Here is a 24,145-nt window from a genome sequence, read left to right as displayed (position 1 = left end):
CAGCTCATCACGCCTCCCTGCATTTAAGTCTGGACTGAGTCCTGAGTTTGTCGTTGCTGTGCATGTGTGGCTGGCAGCTGAAGAGCTGCAGCCGAGAGGGTTTGAAACAGCAACCGCAATAAAGAGTGAAAGGTGGTCGGGTCTGCCGTGCGTCGTCTTCAGCCGTGCTATTCTTGCATTATAATCAGCTACAGATGTGACTTTCATTCAGTTTGTTATTAACGTTACCACTCAAAGTTACAAGAGGATGGATCGACAGCAAGAGCAACTATGGAGACTGTTTCTCATCCCAGTGGTGAGCACTGGTTTAAAATGATGACATCGGGGCCAGAGCGGCTTCAACAGTCTAGACACGTTTTAGGTTTACCATAAAAGGAACGAGATAAAATTTACATGTAGGTCAATAATGGATTCAAAGTGTTGTTTAAAAAGTGGAACGTTGTGTTATGGTTCCATAACCAAATTAGTTATCAGTCAAATTTTCAATAGTTCCTGCTTTATCTGAGTTGATGTATGAGGAGCTAACCTCAGCATCACTCTATCCTAATGCGGTTTTTGCTGCGCAAGGTTCAGGTGGGCTGGGCTTTTTGGTCTTTGAAGTCAGCAGGTAGATATGCAAGTAAATGAGATCATGCAAAATGAGACACGGTTTCCTGGAGTGAAGTCAGTTTTGACACAGCTAGCTTAACTAATTAACTGTCAGCTGGCAGGTGTTTGGCTTTACACTTACTGTCCAAAACCTTCTGCCTATGCAGCAGTGAAGGGATGTCCTTCAACCTGACAAAAGCCAGCGTGAAGCATCCCTGCATGTGCCTCATGAAGCTCAAACTACTTTTTGTGCTGTAGACCAAAGTAGCAGCAATCCTTTCATCACCTGAGAGAATTGATTCAGTATCCATTTATGAACAAGTCCTCATCAACACAGTGAGTGATTTGTATTGTTATAACAGCACAGAAACCATATTGTTAATTTGCATTGGCGCTGGTGCCCTACCCTCACTTTTAAATGCATTTAGACACTGAGGGTTTTCGGGAGGAGCCATGCTGCTCTCTGAGAGGAAGCTAGTACCATGCTCTCCTGAGTTTTAAATGCACTTTAGAACAGCACACAGCAACACAACATATGAGCAGGCGTAGGGAGGTTTGAGGTCTTCACTCACCCCGGGGGCCGTCAGGGCTGGGGGGCTGGGAGGAGGTGCTGGCCGTCAGACTGGGGTCTGGGATGCGGGGCCTCCCCGCTACTGCAGATAAGGAGGTGGTCCGCTTGCTTCCACCCCAGAGAGAAGGGTTACATCTCCTGGGTCTAGGTGCGGCTTGCCCCTCTGAGGGCGGGGGTACCTGGACCTGGGATATAGAGTATGTTTGGGGAGTGCGACTGTCTGTGCAGTGTCTATTTGTATCTGTCTACACGTTGGGTGAGTGCCGAGTATTTGGTGGTGCATATGGGGTGGGAATGCACGTTTGTGTCCGCGTGCGCCTGTTCGTCTGTGCCTATATGTCAGGTTGGGTCTTAGACTCAACCTCTCTGGGTACATCTCAGGCCCTCCAAGGTTTGGAGGTCTGTCTCCCCTCACCACACTCCCTGCCGGTGGCTGATGCCCTCAGACGTTGGTGTGTTGGTGGTCCTTGTCGTCTGGGGCTGGGCGCTCATGTATGTACCGGCTCACTCCTGGTGGCCGATTGGCGGGGCCGGGCGCCTGTGGCCCGGCTGGGCTCCTTCCTCTGGGCCTGAAGCTCGGTCCTCTCTGGCACAGCTGGCTGCCGGCAGAGCCCGCGGGCACGCCACTGCAACCCCCTCTGGCCTCTGCTCCGTAGCTGCTGGGTGACCTCTCCTTTGGGGCTCTACTCAGCTCTTCCCAGGAAGGTGGCACGGTTCCCCCCCTTTGGTGGTCCTCCTCGGGTCCTCGTACTCTGGGGCGTCTGGATGTCTGGAGCTTTGATCTCCTCCATACCTGCTTCATGCCCTGGAGGACGGGGCTGTGGCTCCCCACACTCCCTAGCAGATCGTTACATGGAGAAACCTTTGGAATGCAAGCATGCTGATGCACACAGGTATGCACACAGGTGTACACACGGGTGTTCACAGACGCGGACTACAGCTTTCTTGGCTGCTGCCTCAAAGCACATTGTGCGCTGTCTATCTTACGTGCTGCACAATATCGTTTATTATTTAGTATCTACTGATATCTACTGCTAGATAGTTTATTGTGATGGTGCCGTGTTTTTTATTATGTTGCTCTTTGTTGTTTGCTTTCTCTTCTGTTTTTTTTCTCCATACAGGTGACCCAGGTGTTTTGTTTGTTTTTCTTTCTTTCTTCCCCCCTTCTCACCGTCTCTTCTCCCCTCTGGTTTTCTTTCTCTCCCTCTCTTTCTTTCATTCTTTCTAAAAAAAATAAGTTTATTGATATCTCTGTGTTCGTGTGGTATTTATGGAGCAGCCTCTTGCAATCAAACCATTTGCTAGGGATGGGTATCGTTTAGGTTTTATCCGATACCGGTGCCAAATCGGTACTTTTGAAACGGTGCCGGTGCTCAAACCGGTGCTTAAAGAATGGAGAACACAAAATTGGTCCAAAAACCTCTCATGTTCAGCTGTTTTTTGTAAAAAGATAACAATGTTAGCCTTTTCTGCAGCTATGGGGCATATATGGTATCACTCTTGGCTGGAAGCAGTGCTTAAACAATGGAAAAAACACAAACTTTGTCCAAAACCTCTCATGTTTAGCCGTTTTCCACTTTTTCTTTGGTCATTTTAGCCTTTTTGGCCAGGGTGAAGGGAGTATCTGCCATCAAACAAGGAGACAGCCGCATGTAGCTATGATGATGTTTGCTAGTTCACCTTACATGCATTAATGTAATAACGTGGTTAGCCTACTCAACGTAAATTACACACGAACAACATTAAGCTACTCACGCAGAGAAGAACGGCTGCTGCTGCATCATCATCCTCATCATTTCTGCTATACTGGCAGGGCTAGGGGCCAGGACTCTCCTCTTCGGGTTTTTGGGGGATGTTGCTAACTCCGGGTCCGATAACAGGCACCACACCCGCAGTAGATGTGCTCGGTGTGAGGTCTCGCAGCAAGCTATCAAATACGGCGCATTTCTGGGCTTTTAAAAAAAACGCTATGCGTCGCCAGGTGTTTCATCAGATTCGAGGTGTTACCTCCTTTGACAGTATCACAGTATCAGCTTAAAGCACTTGTTGCTGCTGAGTTTGCATCTTTTGCTGTGAAGTACAGCCAGACTTTGAACGCTTTGCCTTGGGCATTTTTAATCTGTAGCTCTGCTCTAACAGAACGTACGTACCTGGCCCCGCCTACTATCCTCGGAAACGTAAAATGATTGGCTAGAAGTGTATCACAGCTCAGGGAAAAAAAAGCACCGAAATAAAGCACCGAAATGTGCGCTGCTTTTCGGTCTGGTTACTACCGTTTATGTCAGAACCGGTGCCATCATGGCACCGGACACCGGTACCCATCCCTACCATTCGCTGATCAGAACTGGTTCAGAAGCACATTTCCTTCTCACACACAAATGAATGCAGCACATTAAAAGCATATCTGTGGTAGCTTTTATCCCTGCTGAGTTATCAAGTACTCTACATATTGCAGGCAAAGCGACAAACACTAAATATTTTAAGAGCTCATGTCAAAAGTGGCCAGGAAACCGAATGTGAAATCTTTGCTAGTTCCAGACTTGCAATGAAAAAGGTTCATGTGCGATGAAAACAGGTGTATGCATGCCAGTAGAAGAAGAGTGACTGACTTCAATCCAGACTCTAACAATCTAAAAATTCTCAACAGCAAAAACCAAATAAACAGCTTTCACGTGTAACTTTAAGGCTCCATTGCCTCACAGCAAGACGGTTTGGAGTTTGCTTCCACCGTCAGGTCTTTCTGTGTGGAGTTTGCATGTTCTCCCTGTGTTAGAGTTGGACCCAGAAGAACAGGGTTTGAGTCCCGTGTGCAGCTCTTTTAAGCCACATTAATTTGTTGCCTAAGCCTAACAAAATAACCAGTAGTAACAGTGAGCTAAAAGAAAATGTATGCACATAATGATATTTTGATCATTCAGCAGTCATCCACTGTCTTTGCATCCTAAAGTTAAGAATTATGACTAGAAAACAACGTCAGCAGTCCGACTTTATACTCGATGACTGATTTTGTAATCGTATCACCAGACCTGCGGCCACATGTTCTGGACACTCGGGTAAAGAGAGGGGCTGAGCCGTCAACTGATCACCACCTGGTGGTGATTTGGATCAGGTGGAGGGGGAGGACGCTGGACAGACACAAATAGTGAGGATGTGCCCCAGTCTGTACGATCTTCAACACACACCTCCAACAGAGCTTCATTCCAAGGGAGACTGGGAACATTGGACTATGTTCAGCACTCCCACTGCTGAAGCTGCTGCACTGAGCTGCAAGGTGGTTGGCGCCGTCGTGGTGCAACATTGTCGGGAGGTGGATACTGGCAATACTGGCACGTCTTCCATGGAGGAGGCAGTTTCTGGGGATGAGGGGGACACACCTCCACAATGTTGCGTGGAGATCAGGGGCGGTACTTCTGGATTGGCAGACCGGGGGGTGTTGGTTCCCATTTTTCAGAAGGGTTACTGGGGGGGGGGGGGGGGGGGGTTCAGCTATAGAAGGAACACACTCCTCAGCCTCCCTGGGAAAGTCTATCCTAGGAGAATTCATCCATTAGTCAAACCTCGGATACAGGAGGAACAATGCAGTTTTCGTCCTGGTTGTGGAACACTGGACCAGCTCTTTACCCACTCAATGATATTTGAGGGTGCATGGGAGTTTGCCCAACCAGTCTAAATGTGCTTTGTGGACTTGGAGAAGGAGCTCGACCGTGTCCCTCAGAGTGTGCTATGGGAGGTGCTACGGGAGTATGGGGTGTCTGGCTCATTGCTACAGGCCATTTGATCCTTACACAGCTGTTGTAAGAGCTTGGTCCGCATTGCCTGCAATAAGTCGGACTCGTTTGGGTGATGGGCTCCGCCTGGGCTGCCCTTTGTCCCTTTGTTCTGTTCGTAATCTTTATGGACAGAATTTCTAGGCGAAGCCAAGTTCTTCACTTCGGTGGTCTCAGGATCTCATCTCTGATTTTCGCAGATGATGTGGTTCTGTTGGCTTCATCAGGTGATGGCCTCTTGCACTGAAATGGTTCGCAGCCGAGTGTGAAGCAGCGGGAATGAGAATCAGCGCCTCCAAATCTGAGGCCATGAAAAGAGTAGAGCGCCAGGGACGAGACACTGCCCTGAGGGGAGGAGTTTAAGCATCTCGGGGTCTTGTTCACGAGTGACGGGAGATCGTCAGACGGATTGTTGCAGCGGTCGCAGTGATGCGGACGCCGTGCTAGTCTGTTGTGGTGAAGAGAGAGCTGAGTGTAAAAGTGAAGCTCTCAATTTACTGATGGTTCTACGTCCCTGCGAGCTGTGGGATCTTTATGTGCTGAGAACATCAATATTCTTATAGTTTCCCATTTTTTGCACAAAAACTTTGGCACATATAGATCGTTGGAGAAAGAGTGAGCTGCTTATTTACACAGTGCTTACTAATGAGCATGCTAGCGGCTAACTTGCAAGTGTCGACACACCCACAGTGTCAGGGGAAGTCACAGAGGCGTGGGTATTCACCACACTGTTTCTTTTGCACAAAGGAACACTAAACTGTGAAAACACCAGGATGGCACATTTTATTATTATTAAACTTTTCTTTATTAGAACACTGTACATATAGAAATCCTTCATGTGAGAATTGCTCCAAGAGTGTTTCATTAATAATTGCAGCCCCGTGTTTCATCCCTTGGCTCTATTTCTTCCTGTTTTCTTCTTCCTGAGCTGCCTGAAGATCTTATTGATCTAAACTTTGCACAGCAATTATCAAAAACACTGGGGAGCACAGCAAAGTAGACACTTTCCTATTTCTTTTGCCTGTGCACACAACACGAGCGCGTGGAGTAGCAGGAACAACTTATACCAAACACTTTATATTCAATATTTTTAGCAGCAGTTTTGAATCGATTAGCATAAATTTATTTGCATAAGTTTAGTTGCTTCACTCGTCAGTTGTTTTGTTGTAATTGCCACTTACACTAATGGTATACGTTAGTAGAGGGAATGTATTTTGTGTACTGCTCCAATTATACTGACCATTGCAGTAAATCTTTATTACTGTTTGTGTATAATTGTGAATAAAACTCCAGACATTTGCAAACTTAGTCGTATAAAATTCCAATGACGAGAGGAAACTTATGCAGCTCCTATCCTGTGCCGTTTTTACCAGGTGCCAACTAAGTGAACACCAGCCTCCGGGAGTTATTGAGCGGACTCACTGCTTTTTAGCGCCCGTTTTCAGTATAGAGGTGAGGATGCCTCTGAGGATGCCTTCTGTGAATATTCTCCAAAAATACTGCCCCGCTTCAAAAGTTGTTTGTATGTCTAAAATATATTTACAGACATTTATATCTTACATGTTAATAAAGTTCAAACTCTGCTGGGTGCCAGGTAGTCCTGGGCTTCTGGGGCCCTGTCAACGACTCGTACCGGGGGGCCGGCCTGTAGCAGGGTCAGCTGGCCCTTGTCTCTGGTCCTCTGGGACTCTCACCTTTGGCTTCCACCCTTCGGCCCTCTTTGGGCCTTCGGATGGTCCTGGTCCCATGTCTGTCTGCCTCCAGGCCTCTGGGCGGCATCGCTGCAGCTTCCCACCATCATTATCAAATACATATGTGGCAAAGACACAGGCACTCATGCACACTGTAAGAAGACTGTTGATTCATGTATCTGTGTATTTTCTTATTTCTTGTTCTCCAGGCGCAGCAGTCGGTGATACATCGTGCACTTCTATTTGTTTTCTAACATGTAACTGTGCAGAATGATAAATGCTCATTTTTAATTTGATGGCAGGAGCAGGGGCACGCGTCACACTGTGTTGCATCACCTCTTATTTCAACATCAGTCCAAGTATGCGAGAACTGAGAAAACAGAATGCTGTACTTTTGAGCATCCAGTGGTTTCCCACTGATGCCTGACATCAGAGTTCAGCTGCGGTTCGCAGCCTCATTTGTTGTTTCGTAATACACCCATTTTTTCCAGTGTGCCACAGGTCTGGAAAGCAGTACACAATGTCATTTGCAATGGTTTTTCTGAAATAAGAAATCCAGTATTGTCACGGTATGGCATGGCACACCGTGGAAGGAGTGGGGAAGGAGGACCCAGGCGCGGTGCTCTATGTACAAACAGTGTTTATTTACAGAGTGAAAACAACGTAACAATAAATCCCCGTGTTCTCCCAGACTCCCGTGTCGTGTCTCCCGTGAATAGTCCGTGTGCTCTCTGCTCCCGTGTCAGCACCCCCCGGTGCTCGCTGCTCTCCGTGCCTTCCACGCTCTTCCTGCGGGAAGCAATAGCGCAGCTGTCAGGACACTCAGAAATGGCAGGCATACACTTTCTGACTAAACTTAGGCAGGGTGACTAACGTGGAGTCTCATGCAATGATCCCGCGTCGGTGGGAGCTCCAAGACTCTCCTAAGTAGCTCCCCCGACGAGCCCTGATCAGCGGCAGGTGTGTGGCTTCGGGTGTGGCCAGTCCTTCCACAGGGCCACACCCCTCAGGCCTGCAGGTGGCTGAGCTCCATCCTCCAAGCATCCCCGCAGACGTACACACACACACACACACACACACACACTCACACACACACACACATACACACTCACATCTACAAGCATGGAGAAGAGCAGCAGCAATACCAAAATACATATAATAATACTAATAATACTAATAATACAGATGTAATATTATCTACAGCTACTCTTAGTACCATTGATATTAAGTTAGACTCTTTTTCTCCAATTGATCTTTCTGAGTTAACTTCAATAATTACTTCCTCCAAACCATCAACGTGTCTTTTAGACCCCATTCCTACAAAACTGCTCAAAGAAGTCCTGCCATTAATTAATGCTTCGATCTCTAATGATCGGCTATGTACCACAGGCCTTCAAGCTGGCTGTAGTTAAACCTTTACTCAAAAAGCCATCTCTAGACCCAGCAGTCTTAGCTAATTATAGGCCAATCTCCAACCTTCCTTTCATATCAAACATCCTTGAAAGAGTAGTTGTCAAACAGCTAACAGATCATCTGCAGAGGTTTATTTGAAGAGTTTCAGTCAGGTTTCAGAGCTCAGCACAGCACAGAAACAGCTTTAGTGAAGGTTACAAATGATCTTCTTATGGCCTCTGACAGTGGACTCATCTCTGTGCTTGTCCTGCTAGACCTCAGTGCAGCGTTCGATACTGTCGACCATAATATCCTATTAGAGCGATTAGAACATGCTGTAGGTATTACAGGTACTGTGCTCCAGTGGTTTGTATCATATCTATCTAATAGACTCCAGTTTGTGCATGTAAATGGAGAGTCCTCTTCACACACTGAGGTTAATTATGGAGTTCCACAGGGTTCAGTGCTAGGACCAATTCTGTTTACATTATACATGCTTCCCTTAGGCAGTATCATTAGAAGACATAGCATACATTTACACTGCTATGCAGATGACACCCAGCTCTATCTGTCCATGAAGCCAGATAACACACACCAATTAGTTAAACTGCAGGAATGTCTTAAAGACATAAAGACCTGGATGGCCGCTAACTTTCTGCTTCTTAATTCAGATCAAACTGAGGTTATTGTACTCGGCCCTGAAAATCTTAGAAATATGGTATCTAACCAGATTCTTACTCTGGATGGCATTACCTTGGCCTCCAGTAACGCGGTGAGGAACCTTGGAGTCATTTTTGACCAGGACATGTCCTTCAATGCACATATTAAACAAATATGTAAGACTGCTTTCTTCCATTTGTGCAACATCTCTAAAGTTAGAAATATCCTGTCTCAGAGTGACGCTGAAAAACTAGTTCATGCATTTATTACTTCCAGGCTGGACGACTGTAATTCATTATTATCAGGATGTCTAAAAAACTCACTGAAAAGCCTTCAGCTAATCCAAAATGCTGCAGCAAGAGTCCTGACAGGGACTAGAAAGAGAGAGCAGATTTCTCCTGTTTTGGCTTCCCTTCATTGGCTTCCTGTTAAATCCAGAATTGAATTCAAAATCCTGCTCCTCACATACAAGGTCTTAAATAATCAGACCCCATCTTATCTTAATGACCTTGTAGTACCATATCACCCTATTAGAGCACTTCGCTCTCGCTCTGCAGGCCTACTTGTTGTTCCTAGAGTATTTAAAAGTAGAATGGGAGGCAGAGCCTTCAGTTTTCAGGCCCCTCTTCTGTGGAACCAGCTTCCAGTTTGGATTCAGGAGACAGACACTATCTCTACTTTTAAGATTAGGCTTAAAACTTTCCTTTTTTCTAAAGCATATAGTTAGGGCTGGACCAGGTGACCCTGAATCCTCCCTTTGTTATGCTGCAATAGATGTAGGCTGCCGGGGGATTCCCATGATGCATTGAGTTTTTCCTTTCCAGTCACCTTTCTCACTCACTATGTATTAATAGACCTCTCTGCATTGAATCATATCTGTTATTAACCTCTGTCTCTCTTCCACAGCATGTCTTTATCCTGTCTTCCTTCTCTCACCCCAACCGGTCGCAGCAGATGGCCGCCCCTCCCTGAGCCTGGTTCTGCCGGAGGTTTCTTCCTGTTAAAAGGGAGTTTTTCCTTCCCACTGTCGCCAAAGTGCTGCTCATAGGGGGTCATATGATTGTTGGGTTTTTCTCTGTATCTATGAAGCGCCTTGAGGCGACTTTTGTTGTGATTTGGCGCTATATAAATAAAATTGAATTGAATTGAATTGAATAATAATAATAATATAATACATAACTGCTCAGGGATCCTGGGTCGCCCAGTCCCAGGACCCTGACAAGTATAGTCCCCTGTAGTGCTCCCTCAAGGTCTGAAGACTGTAGCCATCTGTGCTGCTGATGCAGGGCCGCACCTCCATCCTCATGTCGGAAAGACTTTCTGCTCTTTTCTACACAAGCTTGTGACTAATTGACCTAATTGGTTATCAGTCTTCCAACAGCTATTTGTTTGAACATTACTGAAATGTTACACTGTTGTTGCCAGTGTCCAAACATATAAATACACTTCATAAACTTCAAAATGCTAAGAAGACAAAATTGAGAGATAAGGAAAGCCTGTGTAGAACACCGGTGCCAGTTCATTGCTAAACAGAGTGACTGAAAGCTTTCATCCTTCTCACATCCTGTGGACAGAACTGATCCAACCACCACTTTAGTGAGTTTGTATGTACTCACTGTTTCTGAAAATCTCCAGCTTACTGTTCCTTCCTGAACATCACTGCAAAACTGGTAAAGCTCTTCCTTGAAGCTGAGAATGCTGAGATAATCAAAGCTCTCCCAGAGTCCTCGTCTGAGTTATACGAGAAAACCGCAGCAGCATGAGAACGTTCTTCCAGCTGTAACAATCAATAACTGTCATTAGACATTTCCATAAAACAAACAAACACTACAGTGACGACTCAGCTTTGATCGGAGAGTTTTTCTGTTCCTCTGTTCAGACCTGATCTTTCTTCACACTGAGAGATGAATCAACCCCGCGTGGTCGGGCACAGACAGAGATTGATGCTGGACATCCTGCCTGTAATCCGTCGCTCATCTTGATCAATACGAAAACTGTGACTGAACTTTGTCCTTGTTAGGAAAAAAGACAGGTCAAAGGTACAGATACAGTACTCAATAATCAAACAAAAAGCCTGTTCTCCATCACATCGAGACTCTCACTCAGAGAACCAAGGTTACAGTGTAACCGCACGTTAACGTTGGCTTCTGTCACTGAAACACTTCAGATGAACAGATGTGTGCTTCACCCACTTAACAGGCATTTATCCAGGCCACTTCGTGAGTGAGTCTGTAGCAGACTGACTGCACAGTGTTAGTGCTGTTTGATCCTCTGGGGATATCAGCGTAATGCAGATGCACCTTTAAGGTTCAGAAGTAAATGGTCTGTATTTGTATAGAAGTGAAGCCATTTTACAACAAAAAGTAGCAATATATCGACTTTTATTATTAAATTATACATCTATACAATAGATTCTTAATAAAACCGCAGCTATACAAATCATTAAGAAGTGAGCACATGATATTACCCATTGCAGTGTAACTGAAACTCTCAGAGGTATGCATTCATTCACAAATATGGGGATCATCTTCAGGCGTATTTGGAGGACATGCACAGAGAGGGTACACGGGCTCAGCCACACCGCTGTCCTTCCTCAGCTGGAGCTCCAGTCTTTGTACGCATCAGTGCACCGGTCCAAACATTTCTACGTGAGGGAAATCTCACTGCTTTGTTTTTTAAACATTTTATTCTGACATTCAGATCCCAGGAGAATGAACACTTGAGTTCATGACAAGATGCTAAATAAATGGCCGTGTTTCTGTCAGCTTTTCTTTGGACTTAACCTTTACATTTAGCCCATTAAGTTCAAAGCATAACTGATGGTGACAAAGACAGGAATGCAGCCAGAGAGCAGCTGAGCCCAGGATAATGAGTCAGTATGATAATGCAGAACTGGGCTCAAAAGGCTGCTTTTGAAATTTAGACAACGTGATTTGTTTTCTCTGGCATCACCTTCGTGCCCACTAGAAGCAAGGATCTAAAAAAGCAAAGTAGTCTCCATTTCCATCCGTCCTTTAATTTGCCTTCGTCACGTCCATTTGAGACAGAAACCACTGCACTCCCAGTAAATCTGAAAATAAATTCATTCCATCCGGTATGATATTGGCCGTCTTCTTTTATGCAAAAAGCTCTAAGCACCGCCGGTTAGTGCTCTAAAATACAAGCCAGATTAAACTTCTGCTCTACGGCTTTGGTGCTCCACAAGTGAATGCTCTATGAAACAACTCCCAGACATTTGCCAGCAAAGTTCGGACGTTCTCCTCCACGAAACCTCGCAAACGTGCTGCTGTGATTCTAACCTCGTTACTGTGACTTCTGTGAACCCAAAACCTGTCGTATGAAGCAAACTGCTGTCTGTATGTTACTGAACACAAGCTGCAGGGTTGGAGGCTGTAACTGCTGCTACTGGCTGCCTGTGGTGTTTCACGTGGACCCTCTGCTTGATGATTACACCCTTTAGTCTTGGCATAAATAACTGCTATAAATAATACATTTCTCTCAGTTATTTTCTTATTTCTGCTACTTTATGACACAATTCACACCTTTTTTACACATTGCATCTCCTTCATTATGAACAGAAACAGCTGCAACACTCGCTGTTGACACTGAGTCAGGGCCTCATTTATCAGCTGACATTTTTCTCCTCGTTAATATCAAGTTTGTACGTTTTGTTGTTGTCACATGAAAGTAGCGACGTCAGATTCAAATTCCACCGATGTTCATTTATCCACGTAACACTTGGTGTGGCCATGCTGTGGCCAGGTTTATAGAAAAGACTGTGACGAGATGTTCACTGGTCCCGTTGGCCAGCAGGGGCTGGTCCTCGTTGAGTCAAACAGAGAATAAAACAGGGCTTTACAGTGTGACTGATTGCTGGGCTATCAGTGCTCAGCACGAGGCTACTCTAAAGGATGCCATGGCGGCTACATCCATCCCTTACATATGTGGCACGTCTGTGTGAGGTCGTCTGTGAGCACGGCAGCCTCACACGCTGGTCACACCTTTGTGACATGAATCTGGGAATGACGACAACACAAACAGGGGTTATTGTGGTCACTTCTCCCACCCAGAAACCTCAAATATGTGGGTGTGTGGACCCCCGTCTATGTGCTGAGGGTAACTTCATGATGTGCTGAACACTGTGCTGTGGGCACGCGATCAGTTTTTATTATCATGGTCGTCATTATTATTATTTTCTTCCTGCAGACGTTGATAAATGAGGCCCTCGCTGCACATCAACAAAGAATCTATGGGCCTGTTCCATCTGTCAGTTTGCACGCTGCTATCAACCGCGCCGTGGTAAACAGCCTGTTGAAAGAAATGTTAGCGATGGTCACCCCTCGCCAACGGCTGCGCTCTAGAGACGATGAAATTCTATGAAATTCCCATTTTCTTCAGCGAATGACAATAAGCTCTTTTGTGGGGACATGTGCCTGCGTCTGTGAGGGTCACAGCAAGAACTCAAATCCAAACAGATATGCAAATCAGGCACTCACACAGTGTCGGCAGTGTTGTCCCTTTGCTGCGACATTCACCCCCAGTGGAAACACAAACAGAGAGCAGCGGATGGATGCATATCTTACAGGCCTTGCCTACATTTCCTGACTAACAAATACAATTTAGTGAGTCCCACAGAAATGTGGAAATATTGTTGTGCACATTCAGGACGGTCGGCGGCTTCTGCGCTCGCCGCGCTCGTCCACGCCCCCGCGTTCACCCCTGGGAACGATCGACTTTTGCTTTACACATTTCGCAATGACGGAAACCACGGCAGCTTGATTCTGACAATTTCACCAACATCAAATACACTACGAGCTGCAAAGATTCAGCCGCCTGCTTTTACAGGAGCATTGAGAGTGGAGTCTGCTGACTTTTGCAGAGTCCCTGGGGAACTTCCAGGGCGGAGATATGCAGTGTTGTAAGAAATCCTGCGGCAGCACGTCCACCTGTGAGTCCTTTAGAAGAAAGAGGTAAGTTTGTGACATCAGCTGCACGCTGCAGTCAGATGTAGTATTCCTTCACGCTGTCTCTGACTGGGTTGTGGAGGTGCAGCTCAGTCCTGTAGTCTGTGTACATGCTGTGTCTGTGCTCCTCTTTGATGCTGCCGCTGCTCCTCTGGGCCCGCCGCTGCTGGTACACCAGGCGGATCACCACAGCCAGTGCGCACACGGTTATGAAGACCACTGCAGTGACCACACCTGGAAACGACGCAGGGAAGGCAGGTTAGATGATGGCGGTGTTGGTGGCCTCAGGTTTAAGTAGTGTAGGAGTGTTAGCAGTACGTTTAGCCCTGCACACATGTGGACACAGGACCTTAAAGCTGGGATTACTGCACGCTTGGTCTCTGATCGAATGATTTCTTTGAACAGTTCCTCTCAAGGATACCTGAACAGCATCAACGTTTAATGAGAGCACAAGATGTTACTACACAGGAGTCTGCGTACACTCTAATATGTGAATAAGTGAAGCTTCCAGTGTGTGAAGGCTAACGACTCGTTAGTGATCTCGACCGACTATCGTACAGCTGGTAGTTTATCTGTTCATCATGGCAGCATAAAAAGGACTAGTTTGACTTTGGATTGATCCCAAAGGTAACTGAGTGAATACATCAGGACAAAGGCTGTTTCTTCAGGACTTCCAGCATCATTAGTTAAAACGACTTCACACTAGTACAACTTATTTGGATGCGTCCCCACGGGTCTGGGAGGAGACACGCTGGTTAGAATATTCAAGGACAACCGAGGACTGCTGGAACAGCATCCTGTCCACAGTGGGGTTTTACACTGCGACGGACCAAGAGGGGGCTGACAGAGAGAGAAGCTCCAACACCAACAACTCTGAATCTGACTGGGATTTACAGCTGCCCACACGGACCAGTCAAGCCTTCTGGAGTCAAACACGATGAAGATGATCATTTTCATACATAATGGCACTGTACCAACTGTCAGCGTGATGCTGATGCATGGTTAACCTAAGCTAACGCTACCTTGCGAACGCATATATGTACATATTTGAGCCTGTATGTGTAGTCTGCATATACAGACTGTGTGGATAAGAGCCCCCCCCCCCCAAAAAAAACAGCCAAACCTATTTAATCATGTCACCTATGGAGAAAATAAAGGGTCAAATTACCACGACATTCATCCCCCGGATGAGTGGACGGAGACTTCTGACCAAAGCAATTATCTCTTTATTTCTCAGCAAGTTTGGTAAAAATGATCCAGACAAATTTTACAAACGACGATGAAGAAGCTAATCTAATCTACTTTCCCTGAAACTGAGTCCACCTGGTCTGACAATGAGTTTGTGATGAAGAGATTTGAACACTCCTGCACACATCGTGTGAGGGAAATTTTAAATGGGTGGATTTTAACTCAAAGTAAGTAGCCTTCAGTATTAGCATCCCCTTTGTGCCTTTGAAAGGAGAATCAAACGAGACTGCCGTCCTCCTGTGACAAACATCATTGATTAGACATGATTTACAAAGATAATTAAAGAAAACAGGATGCATCACAATTTAATCTGCAGCCACAACAAAGAGATGATGTCAAATTTCCGAAGAGCTAAACTGAAATAAACAAGTTGAATGAAATAAATGTTTGTAACAATCAAAGCTATCGTATCATTTATTGATTGGAGCTGACTAATCCTCCGACTGTGATTGAATAATGTGACTTTTATTGAGAAATGTACTGATTTGTCTTCTTGTCAAGAGGCTGATGAAAAGACTGCAACCCTGTCAGCTGTCTGTGGTGAAGCTGAGGGATCAGTAACACCTCCGAGTCCCTGATGGTTGCCTGGAAACTGGTCTGAGCCAAGAAGCTGTCTCACGGTCACCGCGGGAGACAGCTTCCTTCACTCTTTGATGGTTGTGATTTCACAAAACAGGTTAATTAACAACATTTAAATGAAATTGTCCTTATTCCAGCCTTTATGTTGAGCTCGACGGTGTTGTGTCTTCATATTTACCTTACAGACAGCAGAACAGATGCATATGAAGCAAACAAGCAAATGACAGAGCTGTTACCGGAAACAGGCACAGCGCCTCAGAGAATGAACACTAAAGATGATCACAGTTATAGGGCCTCTGATAGGCTTTATAAGTAATATCTGGGGACATGTAGCTATAAAATTAAATGCTTGCTTGTTCAGAAAACACACATCACAGCATCAAGTTTCATTTCAAATAAAAAGAAGGTTTAAGACACGATCGTGGCAATAAGCTCGAGCTGGGCCGAGTTATCGAGAGACAAGGAAAAAGCATTAAGACGGAGCCAAATGGAGAGAATGACAAATGACAAACAGCTGGGACTCATTTTCAATTAAGCAAAGGAAAAACAGGAGCACAGCACAGACCTGCTATTACAGCCAAATCCTTCTGGGTGCTGCCGGCACGCTGCTCTTTGTCTTTATTTGCATTTACAGCCTGATCTGCAGAGCAAAGAGAAACATCATCATTTTCATACATACCATGTCAACTTCTCTTTACTGACTGGCTCCTCCTCCTGTACAACGAGGCGTGCTGCAGTACAGTGCATGACATGATGATTACATTTGGTTCATGAGAGGCAAAGACAAACAGTCTATTTAAATGTCTCTGCTTCTGAAAACGATTTTAAACAGCAGTACAACCCTGGAAGTCCTGATTTACACAATCCAGTTTTACTGTGATCATGTTCTGTTTGGTTTGTAGCTCTTTGGCTTGTTGCACCGCTGTGACGTCAGCCAACGTTTCTGTAACACATCCAGTCCAGTGAGAACAGCTGTCTTTGTGTCTGGACTTCAGGCAAACGAGAAACTATTTCACATGCGGGTCGGGGTCATCTTCTTTAAAACTGATCGCTGTGAAAGACGCACAGAGCAATGCCAGCAAAAAGCCAGCTCGGTGTCGATACAACAGGAAAAAGCAAATATGGAAACCAGTGCTGCTATACTGGTCTTAAGATAACAAACCCTACAGAGAGCTCTGGCCTGTGTACATAAGATCCAATGCTAATGCTAACCACACTGTCATGGAAATATGATCCTAACCATCACAAACTGAAACAGAAACTCTTCAGTAGCTCAGCTTTGGTTTCATGTGACCACGACACTTTTATCCAAGCCTTCTCTGAACCATCTAGATGTTCGATGGCAAACTCACGCTGTGGCTTCTTGAGCAAGGGGACTGTGTGGGGGCTGCAAGATTTCCATCCATGACGCCGTCGTGTTGCCAACGGTGGCGACTGCGTCCCGGCGTGCTTTAGGTCATTACTGCTGTGTGATTTTGGGCTGATCCACTACGATTCACGTCTCAGATTTTGATTCTGAGCTCCAGACCGAGGACAATAGATGGTCCTTTTACTTTTATTCCATTTATGAAGAATTGCACAGCTGATGGTTTCATTCTATCCAAATTTCTCAGATGACTTTAGTTCAGTTTTATTTATGTAGAAACAAATCACAGCAACGAGTTCCTCAAAGTGCTTCAAAGACTCAGATTAACAGACAGAAACAATCAGCTCGTGTGTTTGTGAGTCTAAGTAAACAGATCATCAGTGTCATGGATGTGGATGTTTTACCTTGCAGAGTATGTGACTCGGCTAGCGCGCCACAATTTGATTGGACCAGCGGGCCACGGACGGTGACCAATGAGCTCCCGCGATTGGTCAGCGCTACCTTCAGTGGTGCGACATGATTAAACTGGACTGAGGAGAGGCAGCCAATGAAACCTTTAGAAGCTCCTTGTATCACTTCCTCATCAAAATTCTCCATTCCTACAAAGACACAGCCGAGGAGTGAGAAATGCTTCTGGCTTCGTTCGGTCAAAGCTGAATGAGAAGGACTGATTGCAGAGACTTACTGGTGACTTTGCCTAACGTCAGCGATCGTATGAGGATCAGCTCCGCGTCAGATGACAGTGTGTACTTTCTGTGGATGTCCTGGTTGATCTGGTTGGATAGAAAGAAATCAGATAACAAGGTGATTACACGAAATTCAAAGCAAGGTAACAGCAGCTGCAGCTCAGCGTAAGAGCGAGCTGTGTGTTCACTGCAGCCTCACCTGAAAGCAGCTACAGGTAGCTCTGAAGTGAGTTTGACCTTGTACCTCTGTGCCGTCATGCTGACTCGGAATAATCGCTTAACACGGTGAAGTGCAATAAAAGTGAAGGGTTTCAGTTTCCTATTGCATGAAAAGATGCACACGATGTGCACAGCTTTCCTCTTTAGATGAATCCTGCTGTCTCGTCATGTTAGTCACATTGTTTCACTCAAATAGCTACAGTGCTGTAAAAACGTCGTTGCACACTTCCTCATTTCTTAATTTTCTTTTGCATGTTTGTCACACTTACATGTTCCTGATCATCAAGTAACTTTGATCATCTGAGTAAATACACAAGTTAAATGATGATTTCATTCAAATCCACACCTACCTGGTCCTCTGTGAAAACGTTATTTAAAACCTGACTAAGACTCAACCTGAGGTCCCAGCCAGGACCAGCAACCTATGGATTCTGCTCTCTACCAGAAAATCCTGCAGGATAATTGGGATGGGAATGTTCCACGCAACATTAGTTCGAATCCTCGGGACTGTCCGTCTGGTTGCCTGTCACGCCATCTCGCTGCTTGCACTTGAGCTCCAATCAAGCAGGGAAGCAGTGGCGCAGCCTGCAGCGTGGACTTTTTATTGCAGAAAAGAACGAGTGCAATGGTAAAGTGAAAACTGCCAACGCAACAAAGAAGGGAAATACCTGCAACATACGCACAACACTTTATCTACCTCACATCAATTACCAATTTAGAATTACCAGAAAGGCGTACTGAGAGGAAACCAAACCAGTCGTTTGGTACCGGGCCGTGAGGCTTCAGGCTCAGGTGAGAAATGATGGTTTTCAGGGTTTGTATCGTTTTGTTTTTTTAATCGTTTTTATCGCTAACTCGGTTTCCCTGGGTCTTTTCTCGTGTGTTATGAATAAATCTTCCTCTTTTTTGGTACTGGTTTTATTTTGTTGTATTCATCCGCGACACCATAAAAATATTGCTGGACATAAACCGGTCTGTAGTGCAAAAGGGCACCGCCGCCCTGCAGAACTGTTCCACTGAGCGGGTTGATTGTAACAGCAGATACTCAACGTCTTGTGTACGGTCTAAACGTGGCCACTGATCAATGATGATTGGGCTTTGATCAGTGCATATTAATGACACAGCCCACGGTTCCCTCAGCGCTGCTGGTTTCAGTCACTGTACAAATGTCCTGCAGTCAGCTGAGACTGGAGGAAGACGCCACGTCCTCATGAACAGAATCAGCCTTTTAGGAGTTCCTCACCTGGATGAGTGAGCATGCACTAAGATGACCTGATGGTTCAATTGTTTTATTAGGTCTGGTTATTGATTGGTCCTCTTCACAGCTGAAGTTTTTATATTTCAATTATTAGTTTTAGATTTGCACAAACAAAAATTCAATCAGGGCTCCTCAGTCAGTCAGTCAGTCCTGGTCCATGACTTTATGTGTCTGCTTGGTACAGCACTATCATACAGAACTCAAATGATATATTATATCCTTGGGCAGTTAATAAACACATCATATTCCTCTGGTAATCTAACCTCTGTTCAAAGACTCATCAGTTGTATTAATAACATTAACTGTTGGAGGTCCAGAAACCTTTTAGATATTATAGTTGATCACATATTTACCGTCCCTGTCTCTTAAACACAGGAATCGATACAAATATATCAAAAGTTAGAAAATGTAATTTCAAACTGACCTAGAAATGTGTTCATGCCAAGCAGGTTACTCTACTCAACGAAGACAACTTTTCTTGCTCATACAAGGAAACCCGACCATATCACCCAGATACTGAAGTCAGAGAGTTAACTTTAAAATCCATGTGGCCCCTCAGCACATTATGGACCTGCAGTCAGACCCAGGGCTGTGCGATATGACCAGAATCTCATCTCCCGATATAAAACATCTATCGTCCGATAACGATATAAATCACACAAATGTAACATTTTCTGTAAAGTCTGTGAATCTCGGGCAGGTGAAGTGTTTCCTGCTGGGCGTCGTGTAGCTGGAGTCGAGTGTTTTAACCGACGCATGAAACGATACATTTTTAGACAGAAGTTGTAACGGCGCCGTTTCCTTTGTGAGTATTTCTTACACGGCGTGCTGCGGGGAGAAGCCTGTTCTAACGTTTTAGTCTAAGGTTTATTTTTTAGCACCTGGCGGCTCTTTTTTGCTTCTCATCCGTAAATAATCTGCATCTTTCACGTGATTCAGTTTATTTTGAAAAGTCTCAACAGGATCTTGAGCTTTATTGTGAAAGGTTTATGTGGAACATAAACAAGCAGACACGCCGTGGTGTTACCGTAGTTGTTGCTAACGACAACGCATAAAAACAGGCGCTTGTCCGTCCGTAGTGTGGTGATATTAAATATAAGAGAAAGAGAGAACTTTAAGAAATTAATAATAACTACAGTGACATCAGAACATGAAAAAAACATTGCTGTAAACAGTTTATTTTGAGACACCACGAAACAAACGATAGCGTAAAATGAAACGATGTTTCTATATCGTCATCTGATATATATCGTTGTCAGACTCTCAGGTCATCAGCTGTTCCCAGTAGACCTAAGTGTGCTGAGGGCCTGTTCCTGGACCAGCTGCCTGCTGACCTGTAAATCACATATTCAAAAACATCCTCAACCCTTTCTGTCCTCACAGGTCTACACTCAGTAACTCTGGATGTGTGCGCATGCACGTCTTTAACGTCTTTAAATCCCCTTAAGACAAAACTACATGTGTTTTTCTTCTATGTTATCTTCAACACTGCATAATGAAATGTGCTGTATAAATAAATTGCCGCTGGATGCAAACAAACAGTGTTGAGTTCACATAAAGATGGTGTATGGTGGATGTTGCTGCTCTTTGAAGTCAGTTAGGTTTAGTCTCTTTCATTTTTGGGCCATGTCGTATTTGATGGGTGGCAGGTCACCTGCTCTGGTTTAAGGCCTCCCCGGGTAAATTTAATGTGTGTTATCAAAAAACTCTTCCAAAGAATATTGTATCTCATTCCTCACACGTAGGAGTCAAACTGGGAGAAGATTGAGTGCAGTGGGGGAATTACAGAGTTATGTGGGTCCAGTATGTTAGTTTTCTTTCTGGAGCTGTGATCAGCTAACCTGCTGCAGGCCTGAGGTTTCCTGCCCTCTGTGCATTTAGCCAAGTCAGGATACGCTGAATTTGGTAAGTGATACTGAAGAGCATCAGCAGCTTAAATGCTGTTTGATGATGCTACTCTTGATGTAAAAGAGCAGCTAGCATGGATACAGCTGTGCATCTTATTCTTACATTAACTCTGAATAACACAAAATGTAGTAATTTATTGTAGAAAACAGGTCAGAATATATACAAAACCCAGATAATCTACAACAGATTCGGATGATGAGTCATTCTACCTTTACCTAGCAGACAGACTGTGATATGTGACTGAACAGGAAATGATTACAAACGCACCTAAGACGAATCACACTTAGCCCTATACTCACATCATGCTTACACACTGCAAGCACTTTATACATCACAGCCACTGTCTAAGCTCTTGATCCAACATGCGTGTCTTTGGAGTGGCCACAGGGAGCCTGCACACATCCAAACTCCACACCAAGCTTCAGAAGCAGGAACTATCTCTGTGAGACAGCACGTCCTTATGCAGGACTTCCTGTACCGGTGTTACTGACCTGTACATAGAGGTTTTTGCCGACTCGGTGGATTCTGATTCGATGAAGACGTCCGTCTGCCAGATTACTCGGGGTGGGAGTGAAGACGTCCGGTTTCTTGCCTGTCTGCAGGTGATACCAGATCTGCACACTCCCTGGAAAACAAAGCATAAACTGTTACAGAGCAACGCGACGCTTCATCTTATGCTCAGTGTTCGATGAAAACGTGGAATCTACAGGTCTAAATCCAATCTTGTACATATAACATTACCAGGATTCAAATATGTGTACCCTGCATTCTAATGGGTGATAAGATAAGAGAATACACCTGTCTGCTGCAAGAAGGGGACTGCCTATTTATAAATACACCACTACATCCAAGCTTCTTCAGTTACTCTCGAGAGTCTGCAAATATTTATCTCATAGCTCTTTGCTCTGAAAACTGAGCGAGTCAATATGTGCTCAGCCCCCCCCTCCCCTCCCCCCCCCCCCCCCCACACACACACACACACACACTCGCTGCCAGATCAAAGAGTCAGAAAGCTATGCATTGTCAAGTGGAGCTAGGTCAATATTACAATTCCCAGTGTGTAAGTGAAGGGCTTTGTGTTGTGATTCATTTCAGATCCTGAGAGTGCTCCAACAGAGCAAGGTCACTGTGGATAAAGTGTCTCCCCTGCCCTTCACTGTTTACAGAGACCCATGCAATTTGGCTGCTCAGGTTTAACACACACGAGCGGATTAGGGCTCTGGCTAAAAACTGCACAGAGGTGTCACTCAATGTGGCACTCGCAGGTTTGGATGTAGCGTGGCTGTTCGCTTAAAGCTCTGAGGTCTTTGTTGTGTCTCAATCTGAAAAATGGAGACTCTGAGGTGATAAGCTGTAACATATGCAGGGACCTTTTCCTCCAGGGTCCAAGTCAAGCAGTGGAGCTCAGGCTAAAATATGAGCCTGATATTTTCTCATGCTTAAGCTAACATCATGTTATACCTCATAGTAACGTTAGTAGGTTAACAGTAGGGGTGGGTTTTTATAATCGATTTATCGATTAAAATCGATTCTGGCTTGGATAACGTAAAATCGATTCATTAAAATCCTGAATCGATTTTTTAATATAAATTTATTTTGTCCGAAATGCCAGAATCTCTGGTGACATCTCACAAAATTTCAAGAACCACCAAACAGTAAATGAGAGCAGGTACAGGGATTCTGCACATAGACTTAAACACACAGCGCGACCCGCGGATCAGAATCAGTTAGATGTCGCCTTTCTCACAGTCGGGGCTGAAAGCCGACAGCTCGCTGATTCTGATCTGTCGGCGGGTCCGCGCTTTGTGTTCACGCCCTTTATGCGCTGATTCTAAAGCTGTTAGTTTGATCTCTCTCCAAACAATATTGACCGAACCAGCAGCAAAAGAAGATCCAAACGCTTCACATAAACATCGTCATGAATTCACTCTTTTACTGTTTTGCTTCCATTGCGATGCGCAGCTCTCTCTCTCTCCCTCTCTCCCCCTCTCTCCCTCCCCCTCTCCCCCCCCCCTCTCTCGAACAGTTTCCCTTTCTTCATTAGTCGCTTGCTTGTTACACAAGTCTACTGTTGTTTACAGGCTGTCGGCCGCTGTTTTTTCCCCTTTTACATTCTTCCGAAAAGAAAACCTCATTTCTGCTGTTCAATACTGAACAAATTGAAACTTTTTAAAATTATTCAAAATGCAAAATGCTTAGCCGTGTGTCTAATAAAACCGCTGTAACGTCAGAGGTAATGTTGATTAATTAATGGTTTTCTTTCGTTTTTGATGTACTGCAGAATATTTTTATAAAATCCCAGGCCAGGAAAACCTTCATGTTTTTCTGTGTTTTATCTTCAGCTACTTTGACACAAAGGCATCTGCTGTGATGCTCACAGCTTGGATAAAGTCTTGAGAGTGTCAGCTTCCTTTTTATAGATACAAAAATATGTAAATGTTCTGATCTGAATTATACTTCTGACTGTCAAAATTTCCCAGATTTAAATCGAATCGAATCGAATTAAATCGAATCGTGGATCGAATCGATTCGGGACCTTGTGAATCGGAATTGAATCGATTCTAGAAATCAGTGACGATACCCAGCCCTAGTTAACAGTAACCATCCTAAATTTCAGTCTGTGTCCAAACAGTGTTTATTTCAGTCCCACAATTTATTTAAAGTGAAGTCGTACGTGATAAATAGCACCGCTACAGGAGATGTCAGTGGACTGCAGGTTAGATGTTGGGAGATCCTTCGGGACTTCCAGATACAGATGGGCAAACTGGTGACATGGGAAGCCCCCAGCAGCCTGCAGGCCTATTGCAGGGTACCCTAATGCAACCCACACTAGGGCTGGGCGAAATGGCCTAAAATCAATATCACGATAAATTGAGCAGTTAACCTCGATAACGATAAATGGACGATAACCACCCCAAGTGCCAAAAAAACAAACGTTTTTTTTTCTTCATTTGATGGGGCTGTGGCAGGCAGCATAGTTCCTCCAGTTATTTTGATAATATTATTCCCCCTAGACCTATTCATTGCAATTATATTATTACCACTTTAAAGGGCTGTAAAATGTCACTGAAAATAAATGAAGACAATAGTAGTAAGTACTTTTAGTGGTTAAGATTTATTAACTGAACAAAATAAAAAGTGTAGGATACAATATGTAACCATGCTCTCTAAAAAATGTAAACAAAATAGTTTAATAATAAATGTTTCACATTGGCTATTCACAAAGTAAACAATGATTGTGCAAATGT

The 24,145-nt window shown here is 44.7% G+C and overlaps 1 protein-coding gene across 1 annotated transcript in view; it reads right to left on the bottom strand.

Annotated features, from left to right (window-relative positions):
* Positions 1-11,033: 11,033 nt before the first annotated feature.
* Positions 11,034-24,145, bottom strand: part of LOC146690102 (contactin-associated protein-like 5) — a 139,864-nt gene continuing 126,752 nt past the window's right edge. Inside the window, exons 20-24 of the mRNA XM_085434936.1 lie at positions 21,389-21,522; positions 17,512-17,599; positions 17,231-17,425; positions 16,026-16,100; positions 11,034-13,867 (exon numbers count right to left, since the gene is read on the bottom strand). Coding sequence (XP_085291062.1) covers positions 13,671-13,867; positions 16,026-16,100; positions 17,231-17,425; positions 17,512-17,599; positions 21,389-21,522 — 689 coding nt within the window. The 3' untranslated portion in view covers positions 11,034-13,670. The remainder of the gene's footprint in view (positions 13,868-16,025; positions 16,101-17,230; positions 17,426-17,511; positions 17,600-21,388; positions 21,523-24,145) is intronic.

This window comes from Copadichromis virginalis, linkage group LG16, assembly GCF_057382275.1.
Source record: "Copadichromis virginalis isolate Kocher_CV1m ecotype Utaka linkage group LG16, C_Virginalis_male_GT1.1, whole genome shotgun sequence".
Lineage (NCBI taxonomy): Eukaryota > Metazoa > Chordata > Actinopteri > Cichliformes > Cichlidae > Copadichromis > Copadichromis virginalis.
The sequence above is the reverse complement of the archived record's forward strand: the minus strand, read 5'-3'. Positions and strand labels throughout refer to the sequence as shown.